Consider the following 13,773-nt stretch of genomic DNA (forward strand, 5'->3'; position numbering starts at 1 on the left):
CCGGTCCACTTCGGCATGCCGAGATTACCACCTCCTTACCTATAGATAGCTGAGGCCGGCACTCATGTGGCCACCTATGGTAAGCATATTTCTACTCCGCAGGACCTCAGAGAGAGAAAAGAAGAGCTGAACGTAATTTGAGATGATCCCGACCATGTTCCCTGCAATGCTTCTTTGTGTGGATCGATTTTGTCGGTGCGGTAGAGCATAAGGTAGATACTAGATTAGCCTCGCCGTCTATCACCGCACGACCGTGGACGATATTTAATAATCCTATTACACTGTCTTAGAGATGATCTAGGCACAGCTACCAGCTCTAATTAGGACGAGAGAGGGACCGCCGATTTCGTCATAAGTGTCAAGATCTGGACCCGAGAACAAGGCACAGCTCCACTTGGTGCCGATTCCATCCCGATGCTCGGAAAACTTTTTTATGCAGCTTGTTTTCTGCTTCAGAACTTCCATTCAGTCTCGGAGCTTGACTACCCTCTGAAGAACGTACCGACAATCCTCGTTGCCCGGCGCAAACCAGCGAGAACATACTGAGCACGAAGAACGCTGCACAGCATACCCTCCACACCTTTCCCGTCTACTCTATACCAGCGGCCTTGTACCCATTCCAATTTGCGACCCCTCATCAACAACAATCATGGCCTCCGTCCCACGATCCTTCGCGCGCATCCTGCGCAGACAAACACCATCAGTCATCCGAACCTCATCCCCTATCACAACCGCAATCCGCACCGCACAAACCGAAGCAACTCCCTCCGCGCTGAAGAGCACACCCCTACCATCCTTCCAACACGCGCCGGCGACACCCAGCCCCAAGCCCACAAGCCCAAAACAAGCAACAGACCTCAGCACACACCCGATAATCCAACTCCTCCGGCGCGACCCAACATTAAAAGAAACCCGCCCGCACCTCAGCATGCCCGCACACTTGCAACCCTCACATTTCGTGGCGGGGACACTATCAGGCGAAACGAAGCTCACATCCGCGCCGTATATATTCCTCTCCTCGCACGCAGCCGCAGCCTCAATCCAAGAAGTAGAAAACGGACCCCGCCAAAGCCGCGCCATAACCGTCTTCCACGCCGGCCGCGACATGTGCGGTCACCCGGGGTACATCCACGGCGGATTTCTCTCCGTCATGTTCGACGAGGTGTTCGCGCACTGCGTGTCGCAGTCTTTCCGGAGCGGGACGGGCATGACGGCGAATCTGAACGTTGATTTTCGGAAGCCGGCGCTGCCGGGGCGGGTATATGTGCTGCGTGCTGAGACGGTCAAGGTTGAGGGGCGCAAGGCGTGGGTTGAGGGGACGATGAGGATGATGCTGGCTGCTAGGACGAGCAGTGAGGAGGAGGCGGTGCTGGTCGCTGAGGCGAGGGCGCTGTTTATTGAGCCGAAGTTTGCAGAGGTATGTTGATTTCTCCCTTTGTTTTGTTTAGGAGTTGATGCTAATCAATGTTAGTCGATGGTGCCCGTTTATCGGAACTAGGGCTTACCTTGCTTGATACCCATGATTCGTGACTTTTGCGTATAGAATATAGACATAGAGATAGACCGATAGACATAGATAAACCTTATACCTTAATAACATAGCGCACTTACCATAAAGCTGAAGAACTAGTATATCTATCTAGATACGATCGATTGGAAACCCCTTTTAGACTCCTTCCCAAGCTCAAGATTCAGACAGCGAGGCGTTAAGTTTGAAGAATGAATGAATGGAATGACACCCGAATGCAAGAAACTCGCCTGTGTAAACAATTTCACATGCTATCATCATGATCGCCTCCATTTCGAGGTTTAAGAGAAAAAAGAATTTAGTTATAACATTCATCATGGTTCATCCCAGAGTACTGGATTTTCCTCCTCTTGGTTTATCGGTCTCCAAATTCGGGTATGCTTTTTCGCCTCACAGCTACACTTCCACCTGTCGAGCGAGCTGATGTAGAGAAACGAAGGTAGATGAGGCGTTACGGCCTGAATCAAGAAAGATGGAAGGCGCCCTGTCCCTCCTTGATAGCAACAGACAGTCGCTCCCGGAGGACGTCCAAGGTGCTGTAGTCGGGCAGCTTCAGGTAGTTTACACAAGTCATGACACTGGGAAGGTAATCGTCGGGTAGGTAAGGAGGTTCGCTGGGGCGACAAACAACAGTAAAGATAGGCGTGAGACTCTTGAAGCCTAGGAGGGAAGTTAGTGGATACTCTTTCATTATTAGACATCAAGAATGCTTACCGCCAATGGGCAGTTTGGGGCTGCCAGTAACAAACTGAAGGAAGTCTCGCCGCTGTTGAGGGTCTAGTTCGCTCATCGTCTGAAGCAGGTTTCGCACGCTGCGGCTGTCCATGTTGAAGCCGTGGTCTGCTTTAATACTGTCCATCAAGGCTGATAGCGACGTTAGTAAAGGGCTCCACAACCTGGAGTTAAAGCAACTTACTCTCAATCGTCCAATCTTCCTCGGCCCGTCCGAATAACATCACCAACTCGTTCGGTGTGAATGTCTGCAGGGCGGAATGCGGGAAGACTTGTGAGAATCCGGTCCGGAAGGCTTCTACCTGGGCTTGCACACCGCTGCCCAGGGTCATGTCCACTACTCTGTCGACATACAGATCAACGTTGTTGATCGTCACCGGGATATTGGAGCCGTCCGTGATCAGCTCGATAGTAGGATAGCCTGGAAGCGTAAAGTCCAGCCCCAAATTCTCGACCTGCACACCATCCACGTCAATCGCCGTCAGAGCCTGCGTCTTCTTGGCTTTAGACAGATTTTTCGCCTCGACGGCCTTCTTGGCATTGGCAAAGCGCTTGAGCAGAAGCAGCGACTTGGCTAAATCGTGATCGACAGCCTTGACGGTGCCGAGCGAAGGTGCTACCGCAGAAGAGGTGTCGGCGATCCGGAAGAAAGCGGGGTTGAATGAGATGTCGATGATTCTCGAGTCCAGCATGGACCGTGCGACGAACTTGCCAAGAGTTTTGAACAACTGGAGTTGTTTCTTGCCAAATTCTGACAAGACCTGCTGCTCACTCATGGGAGCAGGGAACAGCCCACGGGCGCCAAACGCATATTCTCCAGATTCTGCACAATCATTCTCTCGCCACATCTTCAGCTTCTTCTTGGAAAACTCCTTGGAGACTGTCGAGTAGAATTCCAGAGTTGGTCCTAGACCCGTTCCAACTTCCTCGAAGTATTCAACCTCGAGCACGCTTGGAGACGAACCATATAGTTCCATGACTTTCATGGCTGACTCAAGGATGCGACTTCTGGAGATTCGTACTTTTTGTCGCTGCAGACGACCCAGCATTGGCCGATCGTCTCGCCTGTCATGACGGCTGTCATCCCCGGTTTGAGAGTTGTTCCACCGCATCATCGCTCGGGAATAGCCAAAGGCGGTAGACTGAAGGAACAAATGGCGGGTTTCAAACGGAAACAAGAAGGCAAAGGAGCGTGCAAGGTCTTCGCTCCAGTCGGGCAGGCAGCTACTTGCAACAATCAGTGGCTCCTCTAGCTGTCTGTTGAGTTTCGCGGTAAGCTTAGTGTTGATGAATTGAGCCAAAGATTCAGGCTTGAGGGCAATGAGGTCTTTGGTTTCCGCAAGAATATCGTCAAGAGTGGTGTTCATGGCGTGTAGGACACGGAGCAGACGCAAGATCGAGGCCGTAGTTTCATCTTGGTTGAGAGAGAACGGCATCCCGGTGCCATCGTCTTGCGAACTCGATCCGGACGCACTGGATGTGAGAGTAGAGGGCTCTGCCGGCGGCGGGCCAGGTACCCTCCGGAAGCTGACTGTATGGACCGCAGACCACACATTCCTTCCGTTAGGGTCTAGGTGTCGACGATTGTGATGAACAGCGCGATAGATTGTCGTGTCGCTAGACACAGGTTCGCCATCGATGCTGAATTGAATATGCCAATCGGACGGGGGAGAAGCCATGACGGCAGCGTAGGAAAATGGACGGCCAGCCATGGCCAGCGGGCCACCGTTCGGGGTGTTCAATGAAGACCGGCGAGGCCCGGACGTGGACTTGGAGACGGGTGTTGATTGCGACGGCGTAGATACCCTGGTACCGTCTTCTTTGCGCGCAGTCACCTTGCCTGATGACGCTACCTCCATGTTCACAGCCGACGGGTCATGCACGTTCTCATCCGACATCTCATCTTCAAGATCGTCCACAATGGCATTTAGTTCCTCGTCCTCGCCTTCGTCGTCATCCTCATTCTCGTCTTCACTCAGATGGCGCTCATCGGCACACTCTAGTGGTTCATCCTCACGCTCATTGTCATCAGGTTCCTGATTCGGCCGCTTGGACTTCGAACTCACGTCTGGCCCACCAGCTGAGTTCTCTTTGACGGTAGCCCTCGACTCTGTATCAGCGGATCGATGGGCAGGCCTGCTGCTCCCGGAAGCTCGCGTGAAATCGCTACCATTAGAGCCGCGACCTTCGGCGAGTTGATCCCGCAAGCGCGCTGCATTCGCGATCTGCGAAAGGATTGTATCCCGGCTGCGAGATGTCTTTGGTCGATCTGATAGGCTGATTCTCGGATGCAGGAAGTCATCTAAGGCTTTAAAGGTCGCAATCGCATGGATAGAGACCATAATGTTCCGATAGGAACGGGGGATATCAGAATCATCGTCAGCAACCAACTTGAGCCGAAGCTGCTTCCCAAGCATGTAGGCCGCGTTGCTACGCGTGTTCTCCAGTGAGTTGTGACCAACAGTCATCACCTCAAAATGCTCGGTCCGACTAAGAAGATCCTGGAGTTTATTTATCAGGACACCAAAGGGGGTTGTGGCGGTGCTCTGACTTTGCGCTTTCTCCGAGATAGTCGAGCCCATAAACGCCTGGAGGAAAGCGCTGCGTGCTTCGCGCATCGAAGTGGCTATAGTTCCGATTATTAGTGTCGATTCGGACCCAGGAAAAGTGTTATACTCACACGTAGCGTCGTCGAAAATAGTCAGTAGAGTACTGATGATACCCGAGTTGAGGAGCTCCGAGCTGGTGATACTCTCCAACGCATCGCCTTCGAAGTAGGCCGCAAGTTTGCGGAATAGATCGAGTCCGTCCACATTAGGATCAACAGGGCCAGAGTAGCAGGCCTCAATTTCTCCAGCAAGATCTTGCAGTTGCGAAAGAGTTTCCATGGCTTTCTCTCGCATATCCCCTCCCTGACTAGCTTCATATTGCTCCATAAAGACCCGTGCATCGCGAACTACGGAGTCATTCATAACATCCTCCATGCTCGAAGAAATGCCACGGCCGGACGAAGACGAGCTCTCGGAATCAGAAATATCGTCGTTATCCTCATCCTGATCGTCCTCATCCTCCGACTCATTGGCATCGTCGTCTTGGCTATCACGGTCATTGCCATCCTGACTATCTTCGTCATCCGGGTTTCCTTCGGCGTGACCAGCGGAATCTGAGGTAGAGCTCATTCCCTGATGCGTATCATCCGATGTATCCATAATCGAGCCAGCAAGGGAATCGTGGGCAGGCTTCGCGTTTTTCTCAGAGGAGAGTTGCTCCTTCGCAAGCTTTACGATTTCAGAGATGACGCCTTCACGATGGAACTGATGTTGATAGACATGTTCCAGCCGCTGGAAAAGAAGCTCCGCGCAGCGAAGTGCTGATGAAACAAGAGATGGGTGATCTTTCTGGGATAATATGGCTGCGAGGAAGGAGGCATAGTGCACGGACCGAAGAGCTTCCTCAATGAGAGCGGCATCCAAGTTTTGCAACATTTTGAGCTGCGCAACGAGAACTTTTTGACGCACTTCCAGGTTGACCGTGCTAGCGAATGCATCAGTGAGAGTGGGCAGCAGGACCAAGGCGAATCGTCTAAGCTCGGTTTTGCAGCCCATTAGCAGAGACCGTCGTTTTTCTGCGGAGCCCTTAGACGACCTCTTGGAACTCGACGTTGTAGGAGGCTCCGGATCAACATCCCCTTGGGAACTTGGACGCTCGGGAACACCTGGTAGCAGCTCGCAAATTACATTGAGAGTTTCAGTAACTTGTTCCTTCGGTCGGTGGATCAAAGCCTGCATCACGAGAACGCTATCCATTTTAACGGCTTGGTCTTCAAGATTCTCTGGGGGTGAGACGCCGGTCAAGATTTGGTAAAGCGTATCCACCACATCTGTCTTCAACAACTCCACTGACAACCGCGGGCTGGCTTTTGACGTAATAGCTAAGACTCGGAGGAATTGAGTATGAATATGAGGCCCAATGAGATTTGTTGTACCCGGCAGAAGCAGACGCAATACGGCCTTCAGCATGTCAGGGCTAATTAGCTCATCCAATTTCTCTGGTTTGTGTTTATAGCTTTCCACAATGCGAGAAACGCACAGGCAGCCTTGCTCCACGACCTTGGGGTCGTTGCTAGAGAGGACATTCAAGAGGATGGGCATGACATCTCGAACAACGGGAAAAGAATCGTGAGGCAGATTCCTGCAACAATTGGCAGCCGTTGTCACCGCAGTACGCTGGGTGCTTGTAGGGAAGAAGTCGAGGTACGTCAAGCATGCCGTTAACCCTCCTTCACGCACAATAGACGCCGGGAAGTCTACCGAGATCTTGGCCAAAGTCTGCCATCATATCAGCACAGGCATAATAGGTCAGAGAGTCATTGCCAGAGTGAACTTACGCTGAGTGCCTGCTCGGCGAGGTCAATAAATTGGATATCCAGGAGCTTCTGGCACAAAATCGGAACAGCGCCGCCGTAGACGACATTAGCCACAGAGCCACGTAACGCCTCCATAAGATTAGCCAGACAACGACAGGCGAGCAGCATAATCTCAGGATTTTCTTCGCCAAAGTCATTGGGCTGCATGAGGGACACCAGCTCCTTTACGTAAGGATCGGGAGAAAACTGGCCAGATAGGTTGTCTTCGTTCGATACAAGTAACAGGTCCGAGAGCTCCTGAAGGGCGATAAGTTGGACGGACGGATCATCCTTCATTCTCAAATTTTGCAGAATATCTCGCAGGCGGGATGACATGCCCGACATCATACCGCTGAGGGCGCGAAGGGTGTTTTGCAGTCCAAGGGATCCCCGTGCCCCAAACAGACTGTTATGAAAGAGGTCCCCATCATCCTCCTCATCGTCCTCGTCATCAAGACCCGATGGGTTCGTGCCGTCATTGCTGTCACTTGGTGGTGAAGGCTCATGTTCCTCGCTCTTCTCGTGTTCTTCCAATTCCTCCTCCGCTTCCTTCATCGCGACATCCGGACGGGTTCTGGAGGATCGCTTTTTCTTCTGTCGGGCCGGGGGAGGTGATTGAGTAGCTAAAGCGGGATCTTGGTAAAAAGAGTTAGTACATAGATATGGTTATAGATACGACTGTAGGTGGAGGACGCCGATAACAATGATATCTTACCTTGAGACACTTTCCTATGCCGACTAGATTTCCTTCTCTGTTGTGGGGGCGACGCAGGCTTTTTCGAGGTCTCCTCTGCGGGATGTGACGAGGGGCTGCGGAGATGGAACAACTTAGGCAAATTTCATTCTCCACATGTAAGAACTCTAACTTACCCAGGGTGTGACATAGCTGGGGCGTTCCGTGTACCGCGACGAGCAGCTGCGGGTGCGTTGGTCGCTTTAGGTGAAGCCGCGCGCTTTTGTCGCTTCGACTTCCGATGAGGCGATTGAGGGTTGTTTGGCCGCTCCGAAGGGTCCGGTGATCGACCGCGGCGCGCGGGTGCCTTTCGCTTTCTAGATGGGGCCGAACCAGCGGCGGGGGATAGGGAAGAGGGACCGGAGCCGGCGGACGGGGGAGAATCTGCGGCTAATCTCGCGGCCGAGCGAGTAATTCTGGATGACATGAGAAACTGAGCACTGCACGAGCACGATAGAAGATGGAGGATCAAAAGTGATTGAGCAAAAGTGTTATCGCGGAAAGATGAAACTCGTAACAAGTCAAAAAGACTTGCATGTAGAAGGGGATGGATCCACGGAGGACAGGTATCTCAAGTGCTCAGGCTTCTGAAAACTCTCACGAGAGCGCCCAGCAGTTGTCTGCCGGGTCCTTGTCGGCGGGATACCGAAATTGGGGAACCGGGAGAGTGTAGGGAGTAGGGACTGAACGGAACACAGAGTGTCGGAGGAAAGAGACCAACGTGGGGTAGGAATGAGAGAGGATCTAGTATGTACCTGGCGGCAGTAGGGGAGGCACCAGCAGACGAAGGCAGTGCGCGAGATTCCTCAAGAGGGTCCTGGCGGTGAATGTTGGGCCTTTGCCTGGCCATATGTTAATTGCTACCGAGAGCAGGGCAGAAGGGCTCGCTCGTCATTCAGCGCCCATCAAACCCGCCATCCGTTGTTCTGTGATGGGTGTGCAGCCGGTTGAACGTGAGGGTGTGCCAGTCGTTCGCTTGAGGGGGGCAGGAGGGGTGACTGATTTGCCTGGCGAGCGAATCGACGGGAAATGAGAAACCGCAGAGGTGAGCTGTAAAAATAAGACAAAGTTGAAAGAAGGTCTGGTGTAGACGGTGACGAGACGGGTGAAGAATGCGGCCGCCGGGCGAGTAGTCGAGGCGGTGCACAAGTGAAGGAGAGATGGATGAAGCGATGAGTAGTCGGGAGTCCTTACCGTCCCGTAGCTGGCTTCGGCGGTGGTGACGATGAGAGTCCCCAAGTCCGGAGAACTATACCACTCCAACGCGCAACCACTACAACACTTTCGCTCCTCAACTACCACCTCCTCTATTGTCCTCGATAGTTCTCTATTATCTTTCTACATTGTAAGAACCATATCTGCGAGCTTGTTAAACTGCCTTTCTCTCTTGTCGACCATGGTCCCCATATGATACAGAGAGACGCTGTTCGAAAATGATTTCCGAGATTCAGCCATAGGTATTCGCTGATCCTAACAAATCCAAAGTTCAACTGTCGTCAAGCTTTTGCGCTGCTCATACTTTGTTTCCTTCCGTTCCGGTCTAGGCCAACTGGTTCCTTAGGTTTATCAAGCAAGCGATTGATCAACCTTGCGGTTGACCAGGATTCATATATCGTCAGGTGACCCAAGGCGTTCGATGGGCGACAAGCGATCTCCATGAACAAGAGACAGCAACAACTGAACGATCAAACCTAGCATCGAGAAACACCATTCTAGTCCAATATTGCACGCCCTCGAAGTGTCTACACAGAGATGGCCCTCAGTGAAACACCTAGGGGTATATCCGATGATTAGCAGGGCACCGAGCCTAGTCAGGGGCATCTGCAGATGGGCCACGGACCAGTCTCGAGAAAATCGTATACGAGAATCTTTGCCGGCCAGTGAATTATGGGATTCTCAAGAATGGCTATGTCCAAGCATAGGGAGCCTGCTTTCCTAACGATTGACGCTCCTGAAGAGAGCTAAGACCAGGCTCCCAGCCAACAACGTAGAACACTTTAGGATAAATTATGCATTTCTAGATCTCGGTGGGGCATATAGTAGTTCTCACCGGCTATTTAAACGCTGGAATTCCGTGATGGGGACAGAACCTCGGAGTATACTCCGATATCAAGTTCTCCAGGCCAGCACAGTCGTAGGTAGTGTCACGTGCATTCTCTTGTACCAGGGCGGTTGGGACGGCTAGAGGCTCGCGAGATTTGATTCATTTCCAAGAAAACAGCTGTCTGTAGGCATAACTATATGCCCTGAGTATGCTAGTCGGATAATTATACCCAGCAGAATGAGGTGATCCTAAATGCTTCTCCGAGAGCCAGAAGGGGAACAGGGCCGATAGCCACCCGGTGAAAATCCCCTCTTTCTTCCCCCACACGGGCGGCTGACTAACCTTTCAACTGCCCGCATCCAGCCTTTTGTTCTCAGTCATCCCTCTTTCTGAACTTCATGCCTCCCTTCTTCCTCAAGTGACACATTCTGCCTCTCGCTCTCCATTTACACACACCACACAGTTATACATTAGACAAGTGAGGACCATGAGCGATGCTACTCAAGAACTGGGCAACAATGCCCTCCGAACGCCTCCCGCCCCAGCGACGCCCACGGAGGATTACGTTTTCCCAGAATACCGCCTCAAGCGCGTGATGGATGACCCGGAAAAGACGCCGCTACTGCTTATAGCTTGTGGTTCTTTCTCTCCTATTACATTCCTGCATCTGCGCATGTTTGAGATGGCCGCCGATTACGTCAAGCTCAGCACCGATTTCGAAATCATTGGAGGTTACCTTTCGCCGGTGTCGGACGCCTACCGCAAGGCAGGTCTTGCCAGTGCTGATCACAGGTTAGAACATCCTTTGCCCTAGCTTCGTATTATTACCACTCGCTAACTCAAATTGCTCACAGAGTCGCGATGTGCCAACGAGCCGTGGATCAGACGTCCGATTGGATGATGGTGGATACGTGGGAGCCGATGCACAAGGAATACCAGCCGACCGCCATTGTACTGGACCACTTTGACTACGAGATCAACACTGTCCGAAACGGAATCGATACCGGAGACGGCTCTCGCAAGCGGGTCCAGGTTGTGCTGTTGGCCGGAGCCGATTTGGTGCACACTATGTCTACGCCTGGAGTATGGAGTGAGAAGGATCTCGATCACATTCTTGGACAGTACGGAGTATGTGTTCATGGAGCCAGCTTGACCTACGCGTGGGCTAATTCACTTTCCAGACCTTTATTGTTGAGCGAAGCGGAACAGACATCGACGAGGCGCTCGCGGCTTTGCAGCCGTGGAAGAAGAACATTCACGTCATTCAACAGCTCATTCAAAATGACGTTAGCAGCACGAAGATCCGCCTGTTTCTTAGACGAGATATGAGCGTACGCTATCTGATTCCCGACCCGGTCATTCAGTACATCTATGACAACAACCTCTACATGGATGACGGTACGACACAACCAACGGCCGACAAGGGGAAAGCGAAAGAGGAGTCGGCGGTATCAAATTAGTGTTCTCTCTCGATATTCTTCAGCTATGCCACTTGACGATGTAATGACAACTAGGCGGGTTTACGAAATTATCAAAATAGCGCGGGAACCCACCATTTGCGCTTCTTCTGGACCTATTGCCGATCTCGACAACGACATGCGTGTCGGTCTTTTGCACCGCTATTTCCGCTCAAAGTGCGCCGACATACAATGCCACCGTGGGGTTCAAGCGTCTCAATTGCGCCCATTGCCGAAGACAGGTCCAATTGATGCGCCAACAACAAAGCTTAGGAGCCGTGACCAGGTAGCCTAGCCCGGAAAACCCCTAAAGTTCAACCCCACAGCCCACTACGTCTCAAATGGGCACATCCGCCCCAGTCGCTGCTTACTTGCAGTCATCAAGCGGACATCCGAATCACCAATTATGTCAAAGCGTTTTGCATTTCCGTTTCCTTGTCGATGAAGTTATACCCTTCCCATGTTTCATGTATCGATATCGCGATCAGATAGAGTCCGGTAGAGTTAGACCCACAGCTGAATCAGCTCAGCGAATGTATATACAAGGGGTCCTTTTTTGAATACAAGCTTTCAGTAAATGAGATATGCTTAGCAAGCAAACAAGAAGTACTCCGTAAGTATACAGAGTATCGGTGGCGATGCGTGGCAAAGATCTCTTTCATCCAGTGACAGCTCGCCTTCGTTTATACCCCGAAGTATGTCCAAAATATATCTCTGCACCAACTTAGGTCAGCCCTGCTCCTCAAATAAAAATAAATGTTAGAGAACGAAAATCTAACGGGTTATCCGCCACAATACTCTATCTAGATAAAAAGATAAAGAGAAACAGTCTAGATAAAAGTTATGGACGTTGCGGATCACATGTAGCATCCCAGGTCGCATTGACAGTGGCGAAAAGCGGATCGGCGAAAGCCGAAGGGCGGCAAAAGAGTATAGACAGGCCCGCGGAGGTAAATAAATAAGGAGGTCATGTACATCGTGACAAAAGGGCCAAGGCCCAGATATGTAGGTAACATAATATGCAAGGTGTAAAGCGCAGTAGGAAGTATCATCAGAACACAAAGTAGGGGTGAAGCAAAAAAGATGCCTTCAGGGCAAGTAATAGACGGGAGCCACAGCTGGGGCGAGGGCAGCACAATTAAGCAAGCAGATCAACTCTCCCAAAGATCCTCAATCTCAAACACACCCAGGACATTATCAAAGTCCTGGCCTCTGACCACCGCGACAACCTTCCCGGTGTTCAGGCCAAATTCTTCTTTTATTTCGTCGATGGTACACTCGTCTGTGATGTACGTCCAGTCTTTGCGGTGCGCGATGTACGGACTGCTGAGTGACGAGATGTCCATGTCGACGTAGCCGTTTGAAGAGAGGTAGCGGAGCTGACGCGGGGCCATCAAATGGTCGGGGGAAACGAACACCCATGATTTTGCGTCGGGGTGCTGGATTGCTGTGAGGAGGACGTCGAGGAGGCGGGGGTTACCCGCTGACCTTGATGGGGCGAGAGTTGCGATTTGAGAGAGCGGGACGGTGATCAGGTTAGCGATTGAGTCGGGTGGTGGGATTGACTCTTCTGGCTCGTTGTCGGACTCGGACTGTGCTTGAGCTGCGTCTGGGACTTCGGTGTCTGGGAGGGAGGATATCCGGTTGTGTTGGGGCTGGGGTTGGGGCTGGCGGACTGGCGCCGGGAGGAAGTCCGACGGGTTCGATGTGAATGAGACGCCGGAGGAACTCATGCTCAGCGGCGTGGAAGCAGTAGACGCAGCCCCGATTGCGCCGCCGGGGTGATAGCTCTTGAAGACCTCTGCTGGCCCGCGGCCTGGTGCGGTATGTAGTTTGCGGGCTGTGGCTATTGCTAAAGCGTCGCCGAGGGCCAGGGCGACGGTTGTAGAGGATGTCGGGGCGCATACGCCTATCGATGTTTCTTCGTCTTCGTGGATAGGCGCTGGAAGAAGAATCCCCTTGTCCAGAGGCTGGAAGGAGAGAAGCGGGCATGTCGATGGGTGGAGGTGGGATGTAAGTGCGATGATGGTGACTGTTGGGTGTATATGAGGGAGCAAGAGGAGTAGCTCTGGTGTACGGCCGGAGAAGGAGATGAGGATTAGGGTATCAGTCTGTATGGTCCCAATTAGCCATCGTCAAGAAAGTAGCCGGATAGGTAGTTGCTCACCGGCCTTATCATCCCTAGATCCCCATGCAGCGCCTCCGTAGGATGCAAAAAAGTGCTGTATATCCCCAAGCTGTTCATCGTCGCCTCGAGCTTCTTCCCAATCTTCCCACTCTTGCCCACCCCGCAAACAACCAGTTTCCCCCCATCCCGAATCGTCCTCGTAATCTGATCGACTGCGCGGGAAAGATGCTCCTGAGCTAGATGATCCGTCTGATAAAGACGCTCCAAATGCGCGAGGGCTGCGCGCTCTGTGGATATAACATGGATAGCGGAGGCTACGGACGCGGCGTCCCTGGAAATCAGACCCGGAGGTGCCAGAACGCCATCCGCAGGCTCGGGAGGGGTCATGGGAAGCGCTGCGAAGGCACTCTGAATGGATGCGCCTGAGGCGGGCATGGCGGAGGCCAGCGGGATGCGGTACTGCTGCTTAAGGAGCCCCATTGTCACGATGGCATTCTCGAACACGGCGTGAGAAGGTCAAAGGATGGTCCGTCAGCTGGTCTCCCAGGGGAGGAGACCTGAGAAAAAGGTCTCAAGTCAATGCCGCGTCGGAGAAGGCAGAAGTGGAGGAGGGGCAAATGCCAAAGGGCCCCGGGACGAGAGTGGGTGGAGAGCGATCGGATGCGGCCAGATAAAGAAAAAATTCCGCTGATTGATAACTCGATTGGGGTCTCAATAATCGGGAAAATGTAGTTTCAGGGGATAAG

General features: G+C 52.4%; 4 protein-coding genes across 4 annotated transcripts; 2 read left to right on the top strand and 2 right to left on the bottom strand.

Annotated features, from left to right (window-relative positions):
* Positions 1-649: 649 nt before the first annotated feature.
* On the top strand, positions 650-1,498 carry BDW74DRAFT_173993 (PaaI family thioesterase; the record flags this gene model as incomplete). The annotated part of the gene is made up of 2 exons (XM_073727921.1): positions 650-1,417; positions 1,472-1,498. 2 exons carry the CDS (start codon positions 650-652, stop codon positions 1,496-1,498), a joined length of 795 nt encoding a protein of 264 aa, XP_073587487.1.
* A 493-nt stretch (positions 1,499-1,991) lies between these two features.
* BDW74DRAFT_173994 (HECT-type E3 ubiquitin transferase UFD4) lies at positions 1,992-7,825 on the bottom strand (the record flags this gene model as incomplete). Its single annotated transcript, XM_073727922.1, has 7 exons — positions 1,992-2,188; positions 2,243-2,392; positions 2,445-4,886; positions 4,941-6,588; positions 6,648-7,300; positions 7,381-7,475; positions 7,536-7,825. The coding sequence occupies 7 exons, from the start codon at positions 7,823-7,825 to the stop codon at positions 1,992-1,994; spliced, it is 5,475 nt and encodes a 1,824-aa protein (XP_073587488.1).
* A 2,042-nt stretch (positions 7,826-9,867) lies between these two features.
* BDW74DRAFT_73001 (nicotinamide/nicotinic acid mononucleotide adenylyltransferase) lies at positions 9,868-11,071 on the top strand. The gene is made up of 3 exons (XM_073733563.1): positions 9,868-10,234; positions 10,297-10,570; positions 10,624-11,071. The coding sequence occupies exons 1-3, from the start codon at positions 9,930-9,932 to the stop codon at positions 10,900-10,902; spliced, it is 858 nt and encodes a 285-aa protein (XP_073587489.1). The 5' UTR covers positions 9,868-9,929; the 3' UTR covers positions 10,903-11,071.
* Positions 11,072-11,754: 683 nt separating this feature from the next.
* Positions 11,755-13,771, bottom strand: BDW74DRAFT_73006 (uncharacterized protein). Its single transcript, XM_073733564.1, has 2 exons — positions 13,067-13,771; positions 11,755-13,010 (listed from the first exon to the last, which is right to left on the bottom strand). The coding sequence occupies exons 1-2, from the start codon at positions 13,505-13,507 to the stop codon at positions 12,051-12,053; spliced, it is 1,401 nt and encodes a 466-aa protein (XP_073587490.1). The 5' UTR covers positions 13,508-13,771; the 3' UTR covers positions 11,755-12,050.
* Positions 13,772-13,773: the final 2 nt, after the last annotated feature.

The sequence above is a fragment of the Aspergillus multicolor genome (genome assembly GCF_047715735.1).
Source record: "Aspergillus multicolor strain CBS 133.54 unplaced genomic scaffold BDW74scaffold_3, whole genome shotgun sequence".
In the NCBI taxonomy this organism is placed as follows: Eukaryota; Fungi; Ascomycota; class Eurotiomycetes; order Eurotiales; family Aspergillaceae; genus Aspergillus; species Aspergillus multicolor.

Coding starts and splice junctions, on each gene's coding strand:
- BDW74DRAFT_73001 (XM_073733563.1), top strand. CDS start 9,930: ATGAGCGATGCTACTCAAGAACTGGGCAACAATGCCCTCCGAACGCCT. Junction 10,235..10,296: donor CTTGCCAGTGCTGATCACAG/GTTAGAACATCC, acceptor AATTGCTCACAG/AGTCGCGATGTGCCAACGAG. Junction 10,571..10,623: donor ACATTCTTGGACAGTACGGA/GTATGTGTTCAT, acceptor TTCACTTTCCAG/ACCTTTATTGTTGAGCGAAG.
- BDW74DRAFT_73006 (XM_073733564.1), bottom strand. CDS start 13,507: ATGGGGCTCCTTAAGCAGCAGTACCGCATCCCGCTGGCCTCCGCCATG. Junction 13,011..13,066: donor ATCTAGGGATGATAAGGCCG/GTGAGCAACTAC, acceptor GGGACCATACAG/ACTGATACCCTAATCCTCAT.